Raw genomic sequence first — 19,636 nt, 5'->3', positions numbered from 1 at the left:
TGATTTAGCAGTATGAAAGAGTATTTTGGATTTGAGATGTTGGTAAAGCCAAAAAAGACAAATGATAGTATACTATTTATTTTATTAGTTTGCTAGACTGCCATGTACAATAGCACATACTTGGGAGTTTAAACAACAGACATTTGTTTCTCACAATTTGAAAGTCTTGAAGTCCAAGATCAAGGTGCAGGCAAGGTGGGTTTCTCCTGCGGCCTCTCTCCTTGGCTTGTAGATGGCACCTTCTTGCTGTGTCATCACATGGTCTTCCCTCTATGCACATATGTCCCTGGTGCCTCTCTGTGTGTCCCTTTCCTTGATTATGGCTCATCTTAATGGCCTCATTTTAACTTGATCACTTGTTTAAAGGTCCTGTCTCTAAATATGATGAGATTCTGAGATAGTAGGGATTAGGGCTTCAACACAGGAATCTTAAGGAGCTACAGTTCAGCCCATCGCATCTAAATTAGAGGTTTCGAATGGTTCATGCTTGCGTGCTTACACTGGGGTAAGTGCTCCTCACACTTAACACATCAGCCTTTGGTGCAGCATTTTATGGGTGAGCAAGCAAAAGGTTATCTAGAATATGTCAGTCCCAGCATCACACAGTTAATGGCGGAATCAGAGGGTCACAGTTTAGTGTATCTGACACCTTTGTTCTATCATAACTGTGCTTTGTTGAGTCCCACCCTGGAGTGTATCAGGGGCCTGGCTCAGATCTTAAGGAGTGGGATTTCTGCGGTTGCCAGGGCCAGCAGTCCTTACCTCAGGGCATTTACTTTCAGAATTCTTGAAAACACAGGGCAAATAACATGCATCATTTGGACAACCTGCAGCCTGGAAATGTAGGTTTATTACATTGGAGGGCTTTAACTGTGGAGGAAAACACTGGAAGCAACTTATTCTCTAGCTGGTCAATATTAACTCTGAACCCTCCCCTTTTCCTTATGACTTTCTAAAATATTGTTAATCTTAACTGAATTTAACAATCAGATACAAGATGTCTTTACACTGCATATTAATTAATTTATTCTATTTTCAAACTCAGAACATTAGCTTAAAACACTTTATGAAGTGTAGTGCTGGAGATGATTATATTTGAGAATATTGGGTCATATATCATAACAGAATGAACCTGAATTACGTGAAATGGTACTGTTAATTTTAATTTACCTGTACTTCATTAAGAGCCTTTTCATTTAATATAATTTTTTGCAAATCTGTTAATTATTGCTCTGAACTCAAAATAGGTCACAGTTTTAAGGGTAAACTGGGCCAAATGAAAGACATAGACCACATAGTTAACTGGAACGGGTCTTAGCCTCTTGGCTTTTTTAAGGCACAGTGCAGACCAGAGATTGGTAACATGGTTTGCAACCTCAGTATACAAAATATTACATTTTGCAAATGTTTTTATGCAATTTTTTGTTTTAGACCTGTAAATATTTAAGTCTTCAGATTGTGTGAAAGATACATATTTAACCTGTTATATATTTGTATTCTACAAGTTGTGCATTCTTTATTAGAAGGACAAAAAGTAGATAATATAGTTAAAATGCCATATATACCTGGAGTGTATTAATCATACACATGCACAAACACACGTGCTTGCCATTTGCCAGACATTTTACTAAGCTCTCCTTTGGATTGCTTTTTTTACATCTCACAGTTTCATTATGATTGTTATCCTCCTCCTCCTCCTCCTCATCTTCCATGTTATATCTGAGGAAACAGATTTCTAGAACTTACGTAACTTGCTGCAAGTCACACAGCTAATAGGTAGTAGGGCCAGGTTTGGGACCCAGGCAGTCAGACTTGAGAAGCTGTGTTCTTAGCTCATACTACCCTGCCTTATTTATGTCACTAATGTTTTTGGCAGACTCATGCACATATAGAGATAAAACAGCTAATTCAGCAAGTGTACACTGAGCGCCTACCAGCAAACCAGGCCCATTCTAGAAGACGTGGCACCTGCCTGTATGAGCTAATGATTCTGTATGGATTTAGGAATGTGTTCATGGATGTCTACAGAAGTGGACCCACCCATGCTCCTGCCGACTGGCTGAGGACACTGGAACCCTCTTTTCAAAAACACTTACCTATCTTAAAAAAAGGGATCTACTTCCAAAAACTTTATTGAACTATTCATGTAGATTAGTGCATATATAACAGTACAGCTTGATGTGTTTTCAGACTAAGAAATGGAAGTCATCAGCACCCAAGGCTCCTGCACCTCCTAGTCACTGTCCCTTCCGTGACTGTCCTGATTCTGAAAGCATAGATTAGTTTTGCCTGTTTTTATGCATCATTAAAACAAAGGATTATACAGTGTGTACTCTTGAGTGTCTGATTCTGTTGTTCAGCATCGTGTTCATGAGATTCACTTACGTTGTGAGGTTGGTTGTAGATCCAGTGAGCGACTCCCATCAGTTTTTTCATTCATCTGCTGTTGATGGACATGTGGGTCATTTCTGGGTTAGGGTTATTATGGATAGTGCTGCTATGAACATAGGAATACATGTATTTTTAGTGAACACATATATTCATTACTGTTGGTTGTAGACCTAGGAGGGGAATTGTTGGGTCATAGAATATGGTCTTAAAGATTTTTTAAAATAGAAGAGAAGAATCACCAAAATGAGGGAAATACTTGAAACTCACAGTAGTCCCACTTTATCTGTGGTTGCACTTGCCATGGTTTCAGTTACCTGAAGTCATCCTTGGTTCAAAAATATTAAATGAAAGATTCCAGAAATAAAAATTCATAAGCTTTAAATTGTGTGCTGTTCTGAGTCTTGTGATCAAGTCTCCTGCCATCTCCCTCCATCCTACCCTGGATCTGTATCATCTCTTTGTCCCTTGTCTCCATGCTGTAGGTGCCCCCTGTCCGTTAGTCACTGAGTAGCTGTTGCTACCATGTCTATTGCTGCAGCATCACTAAACACTGCTTGTGTTTAGTATTCGTTAATTTACTTAATACCCCAAAACACAAGAGTAGTGATGCTGACAATTTAGATACACAGGTACCAGAGACAAGCTTAAAGTGCTTCCTGTAAGTGAAAAGGTTACAGTTGATAAGATATTTTGAAAGAGAGAGAGAGACAGAGACACACATATACATATTCATGTACCTTTTATTACAGTATATTATTATAGTTACTACTGTTATTCATCTCTTTTGTGCCTAATTTATAAAGTAAGCTTAATCATAGGTATGTATGTACAGGGAAAAACATAGTATGTATAGGGTTCAGGACTACTCATGGTTTCAGGCATCCACTGGAGGTCTTGGAACGCCCTCTCTGTGGAAAAGGGAGACTACTGCAGTAAGGGAGGCGGTGCGACACCATGACACGTTATAGAACGTAAGTGCTGTAAAGGAGGTAAGCTGATCAGAAACTCCCATTAAAAGGAAATGTTTGCAAGTTTTTTCAGGGTCAGTAAAATCTTTAAGGCCCAGAGTCAGTTTTATTCTATATCTACCTACCTTCCTTTCCTCCTCCCTCACCTGCCTCTTTGAGTTGTCTGTATTGACTAATATTTCTTGCATAAACTTTTATTTGTATAGTATAAAATAGGTATTTTTTGTTATAACATAAAATAGGTGTGTTTTTTAGAACTCAGTTGTAGAACCCTAGAAATCAAGAAGTTAAACTCCTCATTTACAGGTAAGGGAACTCTGACCCAGAGTGGTAAAGTGACTTTTTTCAGGATCCACAGATACCAGAGAGAGAACAGAGCCTTCAGCCAAGGTTTCCAGAATCTAGATCTTCAGCTTCTTTACAAAATTGGAAATATTATATTGGAAATAAAATTGGAAAATAATATTCACACCTGGGTGGATAGTTCTTTTCAAGGTGGAGGAAATTCCTGTCATAACAAAAAGAGTATAAACCTGAATGGGAAAATTTCTTTCTATTTTGAATGAAATATGACAGTTACAAAGTGACTCAAAGCAAAGCCTGAGACCCAGATTGTAATCCCATGACCCTTATAAAAATTTCTGGATTTCTCTAGAGCACAAATTCCTCATTTTGAAGATGGAAGTCTGAATTCAGTTCTTGATTCTGTGAAGCCTGGTACATCCATGTGCTTTGCTGGGTACTTCATAGCCACTCATTAGAATCAAAAACATTAAAATAAATTAAGATTAATAACATAACTAGGTAATGTTTACCAAATTCTTAAAACATGGCTGGCACAGTTGTCAAAGCTTTGTGACCTCATCTATTCTTCATGATAACCCTATACGATAGTACTATTCTGAACCGTATCTCTTGCAATTTTAAATGAGAAAAATGAGGCATAGAGATTGAGTAACTTGCCCATGGTTTCAGAGCTAGAGAGCAGAGACATCTCTAAAAGCTGTTTTCAAACAAGAAACTGATTCATGCTGACTCTGTTTTTGCTGGCCAAACAAGTACAGCAAACAAATAGCCACAAATGGCCCAACTGTATGGCATTTTAAGCTGTCCGAAAGATATCAAGGAGTCATAGTCTGTAACTTCATTTTTCTCCCCAAATGAGGACCTGGGCAGTATCAAATGAGCACGCTTTCCTTTTCAGACAGGTCAGTGCATTCTCAGCTTCCGTGTATCTCTGGAGATGACTGAGGCAGCCAGGTGGGCATGGGCACTTTTTTCTTCCTGGGGTCTGATGTTAGGCATTTCTCTCTGATTCCTCATTCCTCTCCTTGAGCAACCTCCACCTCCGCCTCCCTCCTCACCTCTTACCTCAACCAAGAGCCTGCATTTCCCCGTAAAGGCACGTCCCCTTCAGAAGCAGGAAGAAAGGAATGGTAGACCAGCTGCCTGCACAAGAGGTGATTCTTGGAGCTCTAAGAGCTAGAAGTCCTTCAGCAGCCACTAAATACAGTACTTGAGAACCTCTATGCCACCCGTCCTCACCACCCACCCACGATTTGGTTTCATTGTTGTTTTTACCCTTGGCTTTGAGCTTCTCTCCCCATGTCATTCCTTAACCTGACCCCCAGGTGCTGCCTTCTCCAGTCTCAGATAACTAGTCTCCTGAACTGATACTCAGATGCACCCAGCTCACAGCTGGGATGTGTTCTTTCTGACCAGCTACAGATGCTCGTTAAATTTCCTCCTGGCAGGATATCTCTCCCCATGATCCTGCTGCAGCTGCTTCCCCTGATCCAGCAAATGGATGTAGCCTAGATGGCACCCACAAACCCTCACCTGCGCATCTCGCCCCAAAGACATTAGACTCTTTACCCCCAAACCCCTGCCCCACAGAGCTCCCACAAGATCTTCACAACAGCTTGTGTGTCAGCTGACCAAATGCTGAATTTTCTAATTATTGATATAACCATCGTTTTTTGGGTACCTAATCTACCAGATACTACTGACATCATCTTTTATTTGAGGAGCAGCGTATTTTTTTTTTCCATTTTACCAATGGGAAAAATCATTATGTATTAAGAATATTAATTCTTTGCCTGTCATATGCAGTAGTCCCCTGTTACCTGCAGAGGATGCGTTCCAAGACCCAGTGGATGCCTGAAACACGGGTAGCACTGAACCCTGTATATACTATGTTTTTTTCCTATACATACATGCCTGTGATAAAGAGAATTTGGCACAGTAAGAAATTAACAATAGCTGATAACAGAGCAATCATAATAAGTGAAATAAAAGTTATGTGAAAATGATCTCTCAAAAATATTTTACTGTGTTCACTTTTTCAGTTAAAGGAAGCACTTTAGAGCTTCTTTCTGGCATATCCGAATTGGAGTTAAGCAAATAGGGTTACCTGAACACAGCACTGCAACACTGCGACAGTTGTCAGATAACAGAGACAGCTAGTAAGTGAGTAAGACAGGAGTGTCTACAGCATGGAGATGCTGGACAAAGGGATGATTCATGTCCCGGGGCGGGACAGAGCAGGACTCTCAAGATTGTGCAATTCAGAATGGTGGGCAGTTTAAAACTTACAAACTGTTTATTTCTGGAATGTTCCATGTACTATTTCAGACTGCATTTGATTGTAACTGAAACGGGTGAGGGGTAAGGGGGCAACTGTATTATAGTGTAAGCTTCTTGAGGGTAGTAACTGCTTCGCTCATATTCTATCCCTCTCACACCAGGCAAGTATAGCCTTGCAAAATGGTCATAATTTATGGAGTATTTGATACATTCTGCCCTACTTAAAACTCATGAGCATTTAAAGACTGCGAATCTCAGGTAGCTTACTATGTTTTTTGCTTTAATTCTCCCAGGCAGCTTCAGAAATGCAATTTGTCTTTGTCTTTTGTCCTGAAGGAGAAACTATATAAAGACATGGGCTTCACATTGTTAATAACACAGTACCTTCGGTCTGTTGTCTTTTAACTTAATGTCCCAAATGATGCAAAGCCCAGCTCATGGGAGGTTCTCACATGTGAATTCTCTATTCTTATTTACATATAGAAAAAAGTACCACCGCCCCTCCCCTATGGTCACATATGATAAATTGCTTTCTGTTGAGTGAAAGAGCAATTAATTATGGTTGATAGACCTTTTATCTGTAAATAGAATTCAGTCAAGTAATCAGTTTTGAAAACTTGCTACTGAAGAGTTCCCAACTCTTCAGAATAATTAGTTGTGTAGTAAAGGAAGGCTTTTATACCAGGGTGATTTTCTTTGAAGTTTTAAATTATGAACAGCATTTGAAAGAAATGTTTTTTCTGATTCTGAGCATGTTGATGAATATGATATTTGTATTATATCTTGGTACCAAACATTTTATTGTCTGTCTACACTTTAATATATTGTCAGGAGCTGCATATTTAAGAAGATATGAATCTGTATTCTACTACCAAGGGTGAAATAACTTCAGCCATGTGACATGGGCAGGCATTTTAATCATGCATTGTGGAGACGCAGAACCCAAATTGGTTAACGTCGCTTGCTGATGCTGACATCTGGCCGGTTCCCACATCCCCGTGGAGTCTCTGAATCAGGGTTATTTAGGGTTGTTGCTGTGTCTAACCTACTGGGGAGCCAAAATGGAAAAGCCATTCGGACTATCCTTCATTTTAAGTTCAAATTAATTCCTTTCCGTCTACAACTTTGGGAGGAAACAAATGAACGTATGACGATTTGCAGCGTAATTTGTGTTATAGCACAGAATTTGAATGGTGGCCCCTGGAGTTGTCAGACCAGGTGGCTCTCTTTGAATATCCCACGGGGGTATGGTGGTTCTTCGAACATAGCAATATTTGGTATTGCAAGAGTTATCAGGAAGGGGTAAACCATTTGCCTTCCAGTGATAGTGTTTTTGCAATTGCTTCGATGTAGAATGCAGTCTGTGAAGTGAGCTGGTGGCTGCAGTCCACTTTTTGTGACTAACGTTAGAGAACCTTTCGCTTGTAACCCGAAAGTGACCAATTCCGATCTGTGACAAGATTGCAGAAACTTTCAATTCTCATATCGCTTTGTGTGTTTTCAAGTCTCATTCCCCTAGTGTCTTCCTAGCTGTGTTTTTTTCCTCTGGATGTAAATGTCATGCTGTAAAGCCAGAACTTTCTATCCTCTCTAAAGTGCTACCAGAGGAATAATTTGCTTTCTAATTTGCCAAAATGAAACTGTAGAGACAATTTCCAGTGTGCCACATCTTCGTGATATGTTGGGTTATTTTGAAAGCAAGTCTATAATTTCATCTTAGGGGGCTGTGGATTTTATCATGCTTATTTTTCTCTTCTGATGCTGCCTTACTTTATGCTGAAGAGGAAGGGAAAAAAACTGAACCTATTTTAAATAATAATACCTACTTCCATGTGTTATCCAGAAAACATGATTCTTTTCCTTGAAGTGTCTGGTTAATCCTTTGATTTTTCTGATTTTATTTCATTAAAATATTGGCTGCCCTCTCCAATCCTGTGCCCTCCCTGTTTTCCATCTCTTCTCTCAGATATATGTTCCAAGTCTAGCTTAAGTGCCTGGTGTACCTCTGCCCTGTAGCATTTTTGGATGTGTCATTCATTCCACAATAAGTAACATTTCCTTCCAAACTGCCATTATCCTTGCCGATATATTTCTCCTTTGTCAACGATCCTTTTATATCTCGCATTTTTGGATTTTGGTGCATGTTCTATGTTTCCTAAATTGAGTGACTGTAATTTGTTATCCAAACCAGGGTAGCTTTGAAAGGAGCAGCAGGCGTAATCCAAGACTGTCCCAGACTAACCAGGACGTATGGTCTACATTACCTCTATGAGCATCTCCAGGGTAGAGACTTGACACTCAGTGTGTTCAGCGAACACCCGGTCAATGAACCCTTGATTATCTTTCTTGTGAAATTTTTTAACAAACCAGGCCCTATTTGAGCATTTTCCTGCTGATTTCCTTTTTTGCTAGATAGCAAATGATCATAAATCTTATATACAGTCCCAGCAACCTCACCCCACCACCCCTTTTCTAACAGACACCTCCGTCCCAATGATTTTGTTTCCAACCATTTATTTTGGCCTGATACAATGTTCATCCAAATCCCATTTCTAAAGGCTAGAGACAGAATGATAGCCCAGACACTGTAACACTTTACTGTGTATGTCAGCATACTTCTTAGCTATTTAGTTGACTTTTGAAATATACTCTACTTTGAAAATGGCTGGGCAAAAAATAGTTTAATATTGCTCTAGGAATTTTAATAACAGTTCTCACTGTTCTGACAGTGCTCATTCCTGACAGTTTATGGCTAGCAGGGCCATTAGAGTATGTTATTCACAGAGTGGAAAGTCTCCCAGTGTGTGATTCAGGTTAGCGAGGCAGGTCAGTGGGTACAGCCTGCTTCCGTTTTCCCATCGTGTTTGAGTAGAGCAGCTTTTATAGTTTAAAATAATTTGTTCTATCTTGGTATACTTTTTTTTCCCTTCTTTTTTCTTAAGAACTTTTATGAGCTTATTTGAGCCAAACTGACAATTGCTGGCAAGCAAAGCCTCAATGGATTGAGAAAATGCTCCTCCCTTCTTTTTTAACAGTGCAGTTTCCATATAAGACTCACAATGAACTCACCATTGCCAAGTGGGAGGGAGTGGCAGCTTTTATGAATATGCCTGTCACTGCTCAGTTGTTGCCTGTGCCGTGCTTTGTGATTGATTCTGTGGTTTTGATTCTGTTCAACCTTCTCTCCTTGTAGACCCAGCCCAAAGTCCTTTGTTGCCCTAAATATTTCCTCTTAAGATTTTTTAAATTAACTTTTTCTTTTCTGCTCTAGGTTTTTTCTCCTCTTACCTACTTTAGCATGTAACCTTATAACAATAGTGAGAAAGACAAAAAATACATTCTAGTGATGTGATCAGCTGAAGCAACAACTGGATTTCTGTTCTCTATTAAAAAAAGAGAAACTTACAAATTTTAAGACTCTTTCTTGCTAAATGCTTGTTGAAATGACACAATGAACTGATTGGAAAGAACCAGCTTTCCCTAATTAAATCTTTCATTGTTAATGTTAGCTAGGAGAAGAGCAAAATTTTTTTTTTTAATTAGTTGTGGTATTTTAGGAAAAATTAAGGCAGTAGTATATACAATTATCAGGTTTCTTTTGTAATCACAAATGATTTCTGTGACACTTCAGTGGAATAGTCTGCTAGTGTATGAGGTTGCTAGTTGTCTGCTAGTTTTAGTTTGCCCCACCTTTCCAGGTGATAAAACCCCTAATTTTAGCTGACACGTGATCATCTGGCATACAGACTGCATTTCTCTGCCTTCCTTGCAGCTAGGTGTGACTGTACTACAAAATTTTGATTAATTGCTTATAAGTGGAAGTGCTCTGTGCAGCTTCTTGGAAGTTTCCTAAAGGAGGAAGGCTTTTTAATTTTTTTAAAATTTTTTTGTCTTCCTAAAGGAACTGCAGGCATGATGGCTAAGCTCAGGCAGCCATAGTGGACCATGAGGTGGGATCTATGCATTGGGGGTGGTTGATCAACAAGATACCAGGAACCCCTGGATTGCCTCTGTGGAAATGAGAGAAAAACTCTTGTTTTGTGTAACCTTTGTTATTTGTGGTTTGTTCTCACATGAAGCTGCTAATAGTCTCAACTGATACATCTATGTATCCATTTCATCTTGTTAGGTAGGAGGGCAGCTCTTTGAGAATTTTAAAATCAAACTATATAGCACAGAGATAAGGAATTGCTTTATTTGTTGGACAAGAAAATCTTAACTCATAAGTAAAAATGTATGAGGTGTTCTGCCGTGTCTAAAATCTTAAATGTCATGTGAGAAGACACCATTGTTACTTAAAAACCACAAAAATGCTCTTTTCCTTCTACTCTTCCTTTCTTTTCCCTCTTCTGCTGTTGTTTAGTCCTAAAGCCAGTTAGTGGGACAGAAAAAGGGAGGTATGGCTTAGAGTGGGGTGTGGGAACCTGAGTGGGGAGAGTAGAGCATCTGTGTAGGGGGGCGAGCCTGGCTTGTAAGGTGCAAAGCCAGGCAGGCAAGGAGGGTGGAGGCAGATGAGGAGGGTGTGTCTGGTAGAGTACAAAGGTGTCCACATGGGAGAAAGGGGTGTAGGGGAGATCGGTTACTGTATTACTACACTGGATAGTTGAAAGAACTCAGAAGAATCCACAGAGTCAATTCATGCATGATTTAATAGGAGTAAGAAAACACAGGTGAGCCTAAGAGGCCCAAGAGTCTCACTGGTGATTCTTTAGGATGGATTCTTGGCTGCTCAGAATATATTTCATCTCTAGATATGAGCCATCAAGTCATGTGGAAGAATCAGAGTTTCAGGAAAACCTAGTCAAAAGTGTCCAGCAGTGTCTTTTATGCCCAGTTGGTCATGTACCTGTAGCCTGGTGTAAACCATGAGTTTGCATGTCCCTAAGCATGTAAACAAGCTGGCCTTGGGGGCTTCTGGGCATTTTCAGCTTTAAACAGAACATTGTACATCTCTAGCTAACCTACTCATCCTGATCTTGACCAAGAATCAGTACTAGACTCTATTTCGCTGCAGATAAGCATAGAGCTGTAGGATAATTCTATGCAGTTATATATAGAGATATTGATGAAATAAATAGGTTAAAGATAGTGGAAGCCTTTAGAGAAGGGAATTACAAATATGGAAAGGAAGAAAACTAATGAATTTGGTCATGCTGTATTGGAATTGGATTTTCTGGTGTGAACTCATGGTTTTCAAAAATATAAATAATGAAGTCAACATAGCGGTGTGAGTGTATGTGTATGTATGTTCATGTATACTCTAGAACTTCCACTGAGAGGGGCTGAGAATACTGAGCCCTAGATGGCACTATGCACATCTACTGCCCTGATTTTGGCTTATGTATGCACATTTTCCACAGAAAAGGAACCAGAGCTCATTACAGAAATGGCTGATTCCAGGGCCATGGCAGAAGAAGTACAAGATGAGCTTGACTGCCTTTTGCCAGAAAGCAAGGAAATGCTCAAAGAGTAATGGTGCATGCCAAAGGGACTCAGCAGCTGGGTTAAATGGGCTCCCACTGGCCACTCGGGGCAGTTTGAACATCAACATACATAATGATGATAGACTATAACCATTGATTAAGATAGGAAAACACAGAGCCATACTAAATGAATAAATACATTGTAATTCTCAGCAGCAACACTTTTGACATTTTGGACTGGAGGAGTCTGTCGTGGGGGCTGTGTTGTAGGATGTTTAGCAGCATTCCTGGCTCCTACGTTCTAGATGCCACTGCTTAAGACCAGTCCTATCCAAAAGAAATATAGTACAAGCCATATATGGAAGTTTACATTAGCGACTGTAGTTGTTGAAATAAAAAATGTTTCAAGACATTGCCAAATGTCCCGTGAGGGTCAAAATTACCCTGGCTGGGGACCATGAAATGCATGTGGAACAGGATATTTATATACGAAGTCCCCCCACCCCCCCGCCACCCACCGCCATCACTACTAATTACAAAGGGGAAAAATACAAATTGACAGTGGCCAATCCTGGCAGACATAAGTGGTCAAGGTAAGGTCATCAGTGATAGGGCAAATGGAAATTGTATGCCACCTGATAGAATACAATGAGAACACAGCATTTCTTCTATATTCCTAAAGATTCTTAACATAAATCTAAACAAAAAATATATAACCAATCCACATGGAGGGTATAATACTAAATAACGTGGCCTGCAAGCCTCACAATTGTCACAGTTGTTAAAGTTGAGAAAAGAGAAACTTGAGGTAGAGGTGGCTTGAAGAGACTTGGCAGCTACCTGCAGCATGGACTCTGGACTGGATCTTTTTCCATAGATGATTGGGACCTTTGGCAAAACTCAGATGAGAGCTGAGGATTAGATGGCAATGATGTATCATCTTAGATTTTGACATTGATGGCTGTGTCATGTCATGTAGGAGAATGTCTTTGTAAGAATGTTCCAAAGTTTATGGGGTATCAGGCCAGCAGCTGAAACTCAATAGTTCAGGGCAGGAAGATAGGTCTTCTGTATTTTGAAGTTTTCTATAGCTTTGTGATGGTTAAAAAAAGAAAAGCACTCGATAGTTGTGGTCAGGAGTGATACTCATTTTCTTTAAGTCTGGGGTGGTTTAACACTGTGACCCTTCTTGAGAAGAATTTTTGCCTTCTTACTCCTTAAGGAAACAACTCTACTGCATTTTTAGTTTCAATAACATACTCTGTGTGTGTGTGTGTGTATGTATGTGCGATGTACATATGCATGTATATATCATGCTGATCACACAGTGAAGTTTTATAACTCAAAATAAAACAAAAAACAGGGCCGTTTTTTGTTGGGCCTTTTTTTTTTTTTATTTTTATTTTGGTTTTTCAATTACAGTTGTCCCCTTTTCCCCTAATTTCTCTCCCCCACCCAACCCACCCCCTCTCCCGCAATCATATCCCTCCCCGTTGTCCATGTCCATGAGTTGTTGGGCCTTTTTATTTTGGTGGATCTCTTTTCCTTTTTTTCTTTATAGTTGGAAAAACCATCTTTTAAACACATCTAACCTTGTTCAGATTAAACCTTCGTGATATTTGAAAACTGGTATGCAGTCTGTAGGTGCATTAAAATGTCAACCAAACTTTTTTAGAAGAAAATTGTTTTTTAAATTCTGATCATCTGATAATGTGTAGACAAATTTCTGGGATGACAGTGGACATAGATGTGGTAAGGTGTTGCCATTCTGTTATGTAAGCTTTTTTTGTCCTAATCTGATAGCTGGCTTTTTTTTTTAGCTCAGGTGAGGGCTTTGTACCTCTCCACACTGTTGGCCAGTTCTCTGACTAGCATGCTTTATTGAGATGGATCACTTAGGCTGGGCCAACGGAAACCAGGTCTCCATGCAAAGCTAACTGGCCCTTGTGATGTCTGATCCTGCAACATTAATCTCATTAGCTCTAACTTGCTGTGCTCATTGCACTGCTAATTGCATGACTTTTCTTAATTTGGTTTAACATTTAACAGATAGTGTTACATGAATGCTTGAGTCTATTTTTGTGAGTGGTAACACTTCAAACTGTGAAAATAATTTAGCACTTTACCTTGTTAGGAGAGTAGTTGTAATTGGGCACATTAACTGACTGTGTGATTTTTTTTTCTTTCCCCTTCTGCAGTCTCCTTGGCCCACATTACCCAGCTGGTCCTCAGCCACAACAAGCTAACAAGTGAGTTGACTTTATCATTTTCTGACTTGTAGGTAATGTAGTGATACTGCCGACTCTTGTTTCTGTAAAGATGCTAATGACAGATGTTTATTTGGGGAATCCTAAAATTTGTTTTGGTGACACTAAGATACATGAGCATATTGTCTTCCCATATTTTGTACTTTGCTCTAGTTTGAAAATTCTTTCCTAGGGTGTGTATAAACTGAAGAAAGAAAATGACATTGTTTCTCTGGAAATGGTCCCATTCAGGGATGAAAGTGCTGCAGAGACCTGAACTACTGGGCCATCCATTAGTATTTCATGAAAAAAAGTCACAGAAAAATTAGAATAAGAGTTTTTTGCTTTCGTCTACACTTCCTCTTTAAAGGGGAAAATTTACCTGTTGAAAATTTCCCTGTTTAATAAGGGGAAAACCCCCCACAAAGTTGCCTAATATATAAATTGAATCTGCATTTTTAAAATTCTTAAAATTTCTGTTGGGCTTCAGTGGTGTCATGGTATGGTTAACGTGCAGTAGATTTAATACCTGCTTTTATAAGAATATCTTGTGTGAATGATATGGGCCATTTTATTCTTAGAGCTGAGGCTTTAAAGATTTTAATGACAGACACCCACTCTCCTTTTTCATTCCTAATTGACTGTCACTTCTTTGTGCTTGCCATATTTCCTGCAGACTTGAATGATTTTCTAATCATGTGGCAAGAATTTGTTCGGGAATTTTCCCAGTCCAATGAAGTTGAGCAGAATGTCATATTGAGGGATCTGTGTCATGAATCTATGTGTGTATGTGCATTCTATACAGCTTGAAGCAATGTCAGAGAGCTCTTGATTACTGAGAATTAAGAGTGGCAGGGCCCCTTGAGTGCAGGACACACGCAGATTTTTAGCAAAAAGTCCATATTTGTAAGATGAAAGCAGAGTGGCACAATTGTCACATTTGAGTAGCGAGGCCACAGAAACTGAAAATGAGGGTTACAAGTCACATGTGATCATTTTTTTAATAGGTAACCTGCTGCTGTTTTTACTGTTTTTGTAGCAAATGGTCCTGCTGTCCACTGGGAATCTAATCCCAGTCAGAGATTTGTTGTTTGTTTTGAAGGGTGGATGGCATTACCCTAAGTTCCCCAGGATTTTGTGAACAGAAATTCCTGAACTTGTATACCACGTAGTTGATAAGAATATTTCTTAACTGCCAAACTTGCATTGTTAGATCTGTCTCATCATTAAAGTGAAACACTTTACATTTAAACAAGAAAGCAAAACATGCTTTATTCCTATCGTACCATTAATTGATCTGTTAAAAATTCTTTCAGCTTGTTGTGGTTTATTTCTTTTTGCATGTCCACAAAGATAGAAATTTCAGGGATTGATGGATCGGTTTTTTTCTCCAGGCTTATGATAAGGGATTAATTTAGAGAAACAAATGTGGAGTTAAATTGGTGTGTAAAGAGGTTGACTGTTGTGAATGGATCCAAACTTCATATCACCCCCCTGTTTTTTTTTCTTTTTCCCCCCATTTGAGACATTCATCCAGTAAACACAAATTAATCGTCTTGGTAGATTTTGTTTCATGCCATTGTGAGTAGTGTCAGTGACACCTGGTCTGTTCTACTAAGGTCAAATTAGCATCTTTTACTATTTTTCTGGCATTTAAATGAATGGCTTTGCAATGGTTTTTCAAGTATTTATAGTAAATATGTCCATGTGATGGCAATATAAATATGCATTATGTGTAAGTGGCTGAGCACACCCTCCTGTCACTTTTTATTGTAATCAGTGTCTTTCACTGTCTGTGTTTTTTAGTAGGGACTGGCTGACAGCACTACATGAACACCGCTGGGACTCAAAAGATAAACCCCTCCACACTGCTTTTATCTTGCAAAAGTATTTGTGTTTTTCTCTCAGCATTCCGATCTCTGACATTTCCACTGTGGACTTAAGGAATGAATGACTGGCTTGCTCAGACTGGGGCCTTGATCTGGGAACACCAATTGACTCTACACACTTGAGTCAGTATCTGTGGGACCATTTGAACCCTGTGGTGTTGAGTTAACTTTCTTTCCCTCTTGGTGGTTTTGACATTGACAGGACCACTCAATGCAGTACAAATGAGGCCACAAGGAAGGTGAAAGTGGGCTGATGATCCTTAAATTCTCCAAGATTTTGTGGGCAGAAATTACTGAAGTTTTCTAAATTATAGTTCATTAAAAATATTTCAGAATTGTCAAGCTAATCACTGTTAGAGATTCATCATTATTATGGTGACACTGCTGAAATTTAAACCTGGTGGATTGGGGCAGTGTTGATGAGTTTTGGAAACTGAGAAGTCAGTGGGAAATTGCCCTGCCTGCAACCACTTTCCTAAATACCTGCATGTCCAGGACTTATTTAAGGAGGTGGGAGATAGAGTAGCAAGTGAACCTTTTCCTTCTGAGAACCCAGCATACATTCTTCCTGGCCCACTGGGAATGGTTTCAGAGTAAATTCACCGCCCCTTCAGAAACACCACTTTCCCTGCAATACTGCACACATCCGGTAGAAAGTGCTGTTTGCCCACCTTTCTGATCCAGCTCTGTTCTGGCCCCACATCCTGCAGTCAGCCTTTCCTCCCCACGTGCTGCTGCAGGAAGATTTCTCCATCTTCTCTCCCTGTGCCTAGCCCTGCTCTCTCCCGGGCTACCTTGCCCCCCCTTCCTTCTACTCTACAGTAGTCTTGCGCTGATTGATCCTCCCCTCCAGGCTCCCTGACTGCCCTGATGTTCATAGACTGTTCACACCAGCATTGCACTTCCTTGTTCTTTTATTGCTTCTTGTTTCTTCTCTCACCAAATACATCTTAGGCTTTATTGAAAGTGGGACTATGTCTTAGTCTTATTTCATATCCTATTCTTGCTGAGCTCTTAGTGTCTTCCCAGTAATTACCTATATAAAGCAGTTGATAGAAGGAAGCAGTTGATGATGGGGAGGAAAAGCTGACCAGAGGAGAAGTGGTCAGTGTGGGAACTGGATGGTTTCTTCAGGCTTCCCCAGCATCGGGACCTGAGTAGATGTGCAAAGTTTTGTTTCTAATTCATGGGCTCATTTCAAATGTGCTGTACTATGAGAGCTCTAAAGAAACTACCTTACGTCCCGGAATTTGGTGGCATATCACCTGTGTAGTTATTGGGGCTCTTTCAGACTTAATGAATGATGTGCTTGGATGGCACTCCTCATGTACATCTGAGGATCCACAGGTAGGGCGGGCTGGTACCACAAGGAGCCATGGGTGCTGCTTCTACCCCGTGACCTTGTGGGCCTCCTTTTACCACTCTAGGTCTCATGGCTCTGTAGGCCTGTTGCTCCTTTACTTATAGTTAGTTTTATAAACATATTTAAGGTCCCAAATTATTGACTAATTTCTTCATATAATTAACTGTATTTTATGTTTTCTGAGGTGAGGAGCTCTGTCTGATGTCATTTTGTATCTTACCTCCCACCCCCACAAAAGTGCCCGAAGCATGGTGAACATGCACTCGATACTCAGTTAATACTGGTGGATTAATAGATTGGTAGGTGATGAGCTGTGCCAAGTCCCAGCAGACTGAGATGATACACCCAAGGTCTCGCTTTGGGTTTTTAAAGAAGGGGACGTAGCAGTTATTCCGAAGTCTGTCTGCTTCTGTCTCTCTGTCCTCCTGCTGTACTCCTGCCTTTATGATTACCTCCCTTATATGCCAGTGTTAGCTAAGTTTTTTTTTTAGCCTACTTTGATCTGATTCTTGCTTCTTATAGTGTTCGAAAGTGTAACTTTTGTAAATGTTTACCTATTTCTTTTCAGTCTTAAAAAAAATTGTTTTTGGAGACAGCCATTTTAACACTTGTTCACTAGAGGTCACTGTTGAGGTAGGTATTTTTTTCCCCCTCAGGTCTTGTGCCTAACTAAAGATTAAAAATCAGAATTGTATCAGGTGAAATTTTTTGCAAGCTCTTCAGCTCTGTTCAACAGGGCATGTTGCTCTTTCCATTTGCATAGTGCAGTTTACCATAATTAAACTAGACCATTCTATAAGGAGCTATGTTATTTTTCTGTTTTGCTTCTAAAATTGTACATTCATTTTTGCATATCATTTTCCAGTGTTTATTATGGCTGCTTTCTCAAGTTAAAAATTTTATTACAATATCTTTAAATTGGAAGGATTTCATTGCCTCTTGTAGTATTTTGAATTAAGTATATGTGAGATATTTTTTTCCCTGTGGAAGAAAGTGTAAAATATATATGTATAACCACATTGTAATTCAATAAGAACCATATAAAACTCAGGAAAATGTGCACTTTGTGCATGTTTTTACTGATTCTTCTACCAAATACCTCTGTGTAACAAAGAATACTGTACCTTATAAAATGAATTACATTCTGCATCAGTGATATAACCATTTCTGAGCATTAATTTTTTAATGTAAAGCTTTTCTTAATATTAAAAATGATTTTATTCTTACAGCAAAACCCATATATAGATATTGCTAGAACCTTAAACATGACAATAATACTTTTCATTTTGTGACCCATGCATATTGAGGATTAAGCACTCACCATTTTGTGCAAGAAATACAAAGGATATCTTTTTGCTCTGTGCAAACATTGAACAGCCAACTTTATGTAAATCTTTCATAAGTGTAGGTCTCTGAATGTAGTAGTTTAGCTTTATGCTTTGAACTTTTAACTGTCATGTAAAATCTTTTCTTGAGGTATTAACAGTTTGCCTGCAGTTTCAGGCCTTAATGTGACCATATCTTGTTATTTAGTGTATCGGAAATGGCTAGACAGGCAATAAACTTAAGTTTTATGGCAAAACGTGTGCTTTTTAAAAACAGATTATTTTCTATTACTTAGCTGGTGTATGAATTTGAAATTTTAGTGAACAAGAAATGTTATGGTTATTATTATTTTTTTTTAGTGATTTCAATAACTTCTTTGTCAAAGATAATGTTCTAAATACAAGTTACTATGATGTTTAAAAATTTTATGCAGATGGTATATATTGATGGGATTTCTACCATAAGTGTTACTATAAATGAATTAAGCATCATGATCTACATAAAATAATGCATTCTCCAAATATGCAGATCCAATTATAATGAAGAAAATGACACAGTTTTTTTAAAGGATAATAAATTAAAACACTTTCCTGCAGACATAATAGATTGTTGAGATGAATGAGAAAACTTAACTATCCCAATTCATAAGAATGACCTTCACCAGTCTTTCAATACCTTCCTGTTCCGAAGTCTCTAGTTATTTCCTCTTTCATAGATTGTTTGTCATACCTTATACAAAAGTTCTTGTGCATGGCTTGTATGAAATTAAACTATGAGGGGAATATACAAAATAAATCATCTCTGTGTCATGAATTTATCTTGTGACAATGTCAAAACAACTTGCTGTTTGCATTTTAACAAAGTATAAATGTATTTATAATACAGAGGCTTTGATCAATAGCTTATTTTTTTAATTAGTGTACATTTATCAGTTTGTTACCATGTCATCATCTGAAAGATTGGGTATGGAAAAATTTATACCTAGCATTTTTGAATCTGACAGCTATGAATTACACAATAGCTATTGGATGCTACCGGTGGTTAGGTTATCATAAAATATTGCCTGCAATTGGCAATTTGGTGTGATTTTGGTTTTAGAAAGTGAGCATGCAAGATCATCCCATGAAAGAATCTATTGATCCCACAGTGCAGAACCAACACAATCCAGGGCCTGTGGGTGAAGTTGGAGAAACTGGTTCTCAATGGTATTGTGTCCTCAGCTCAGAGCCTGAAGTCCCTTGATCTCTTTCTTGCCTGTCCCACCGGCCACAGTGGCTCTCTTCTGGAATCCCTGTTCTTGGAGTCCTGCTCCGTGCTAAGAGGAAGCTAGCTAAGTGTGGTGTAGTAATCCTTCCACTGTGTAGTTCTAAGTGAAAACTTCAATTATGAGAACTTCAGAATGCTGGTAGGCTGTGGAGACAATAACTGGGCACAGGTTGAAATT

At 39.0% G+C, this 19,636-nt stretch overlaps 1 protein-coding gene across 2 annotated transcripts in view; it reads left to right on the top strand.

Moving 5' to 3' along the window:
- Window positions 1–19,636, top strand: part of RSU1 (Ras suppressor protein 1) — a 202,520-nt gene that overhangs the window by 15,897 nt on the left and 166,987 nt on the right. For both annotated transcript variants that reach the window (XM_090268019.1, XM_090268018.1), the window contains exon 3: window positions 13,567–13,617. In XM_090268019.1, the coding sequence (XP_090124145.1) occupies window positions 13,567–13,617 (51 nt within the window). The remainder of the gene's footprint in view (window positions 1–13,566; window positions 13,618–19,636) is intronic.

This window comes from Furipterus horrens, unplaced genomic scaffold, assembly GCF_987537825.1.
Source record: "Furipterus horrens unplaced genomic scaffold, mFurHor1.1.pri manual_scaffold_2, whole genome shotgun sequence".
Taxonomy (NCBI): domain Eukaryota; kingdom Metazoa; phylum Chordata; class Mammalia; order Chiroptera; family Furipteridae; genus Furipterus; species Furipterus horrens.
This window is presented reverse-complemented; position numbering and strand designations above follow the sequence as displayed.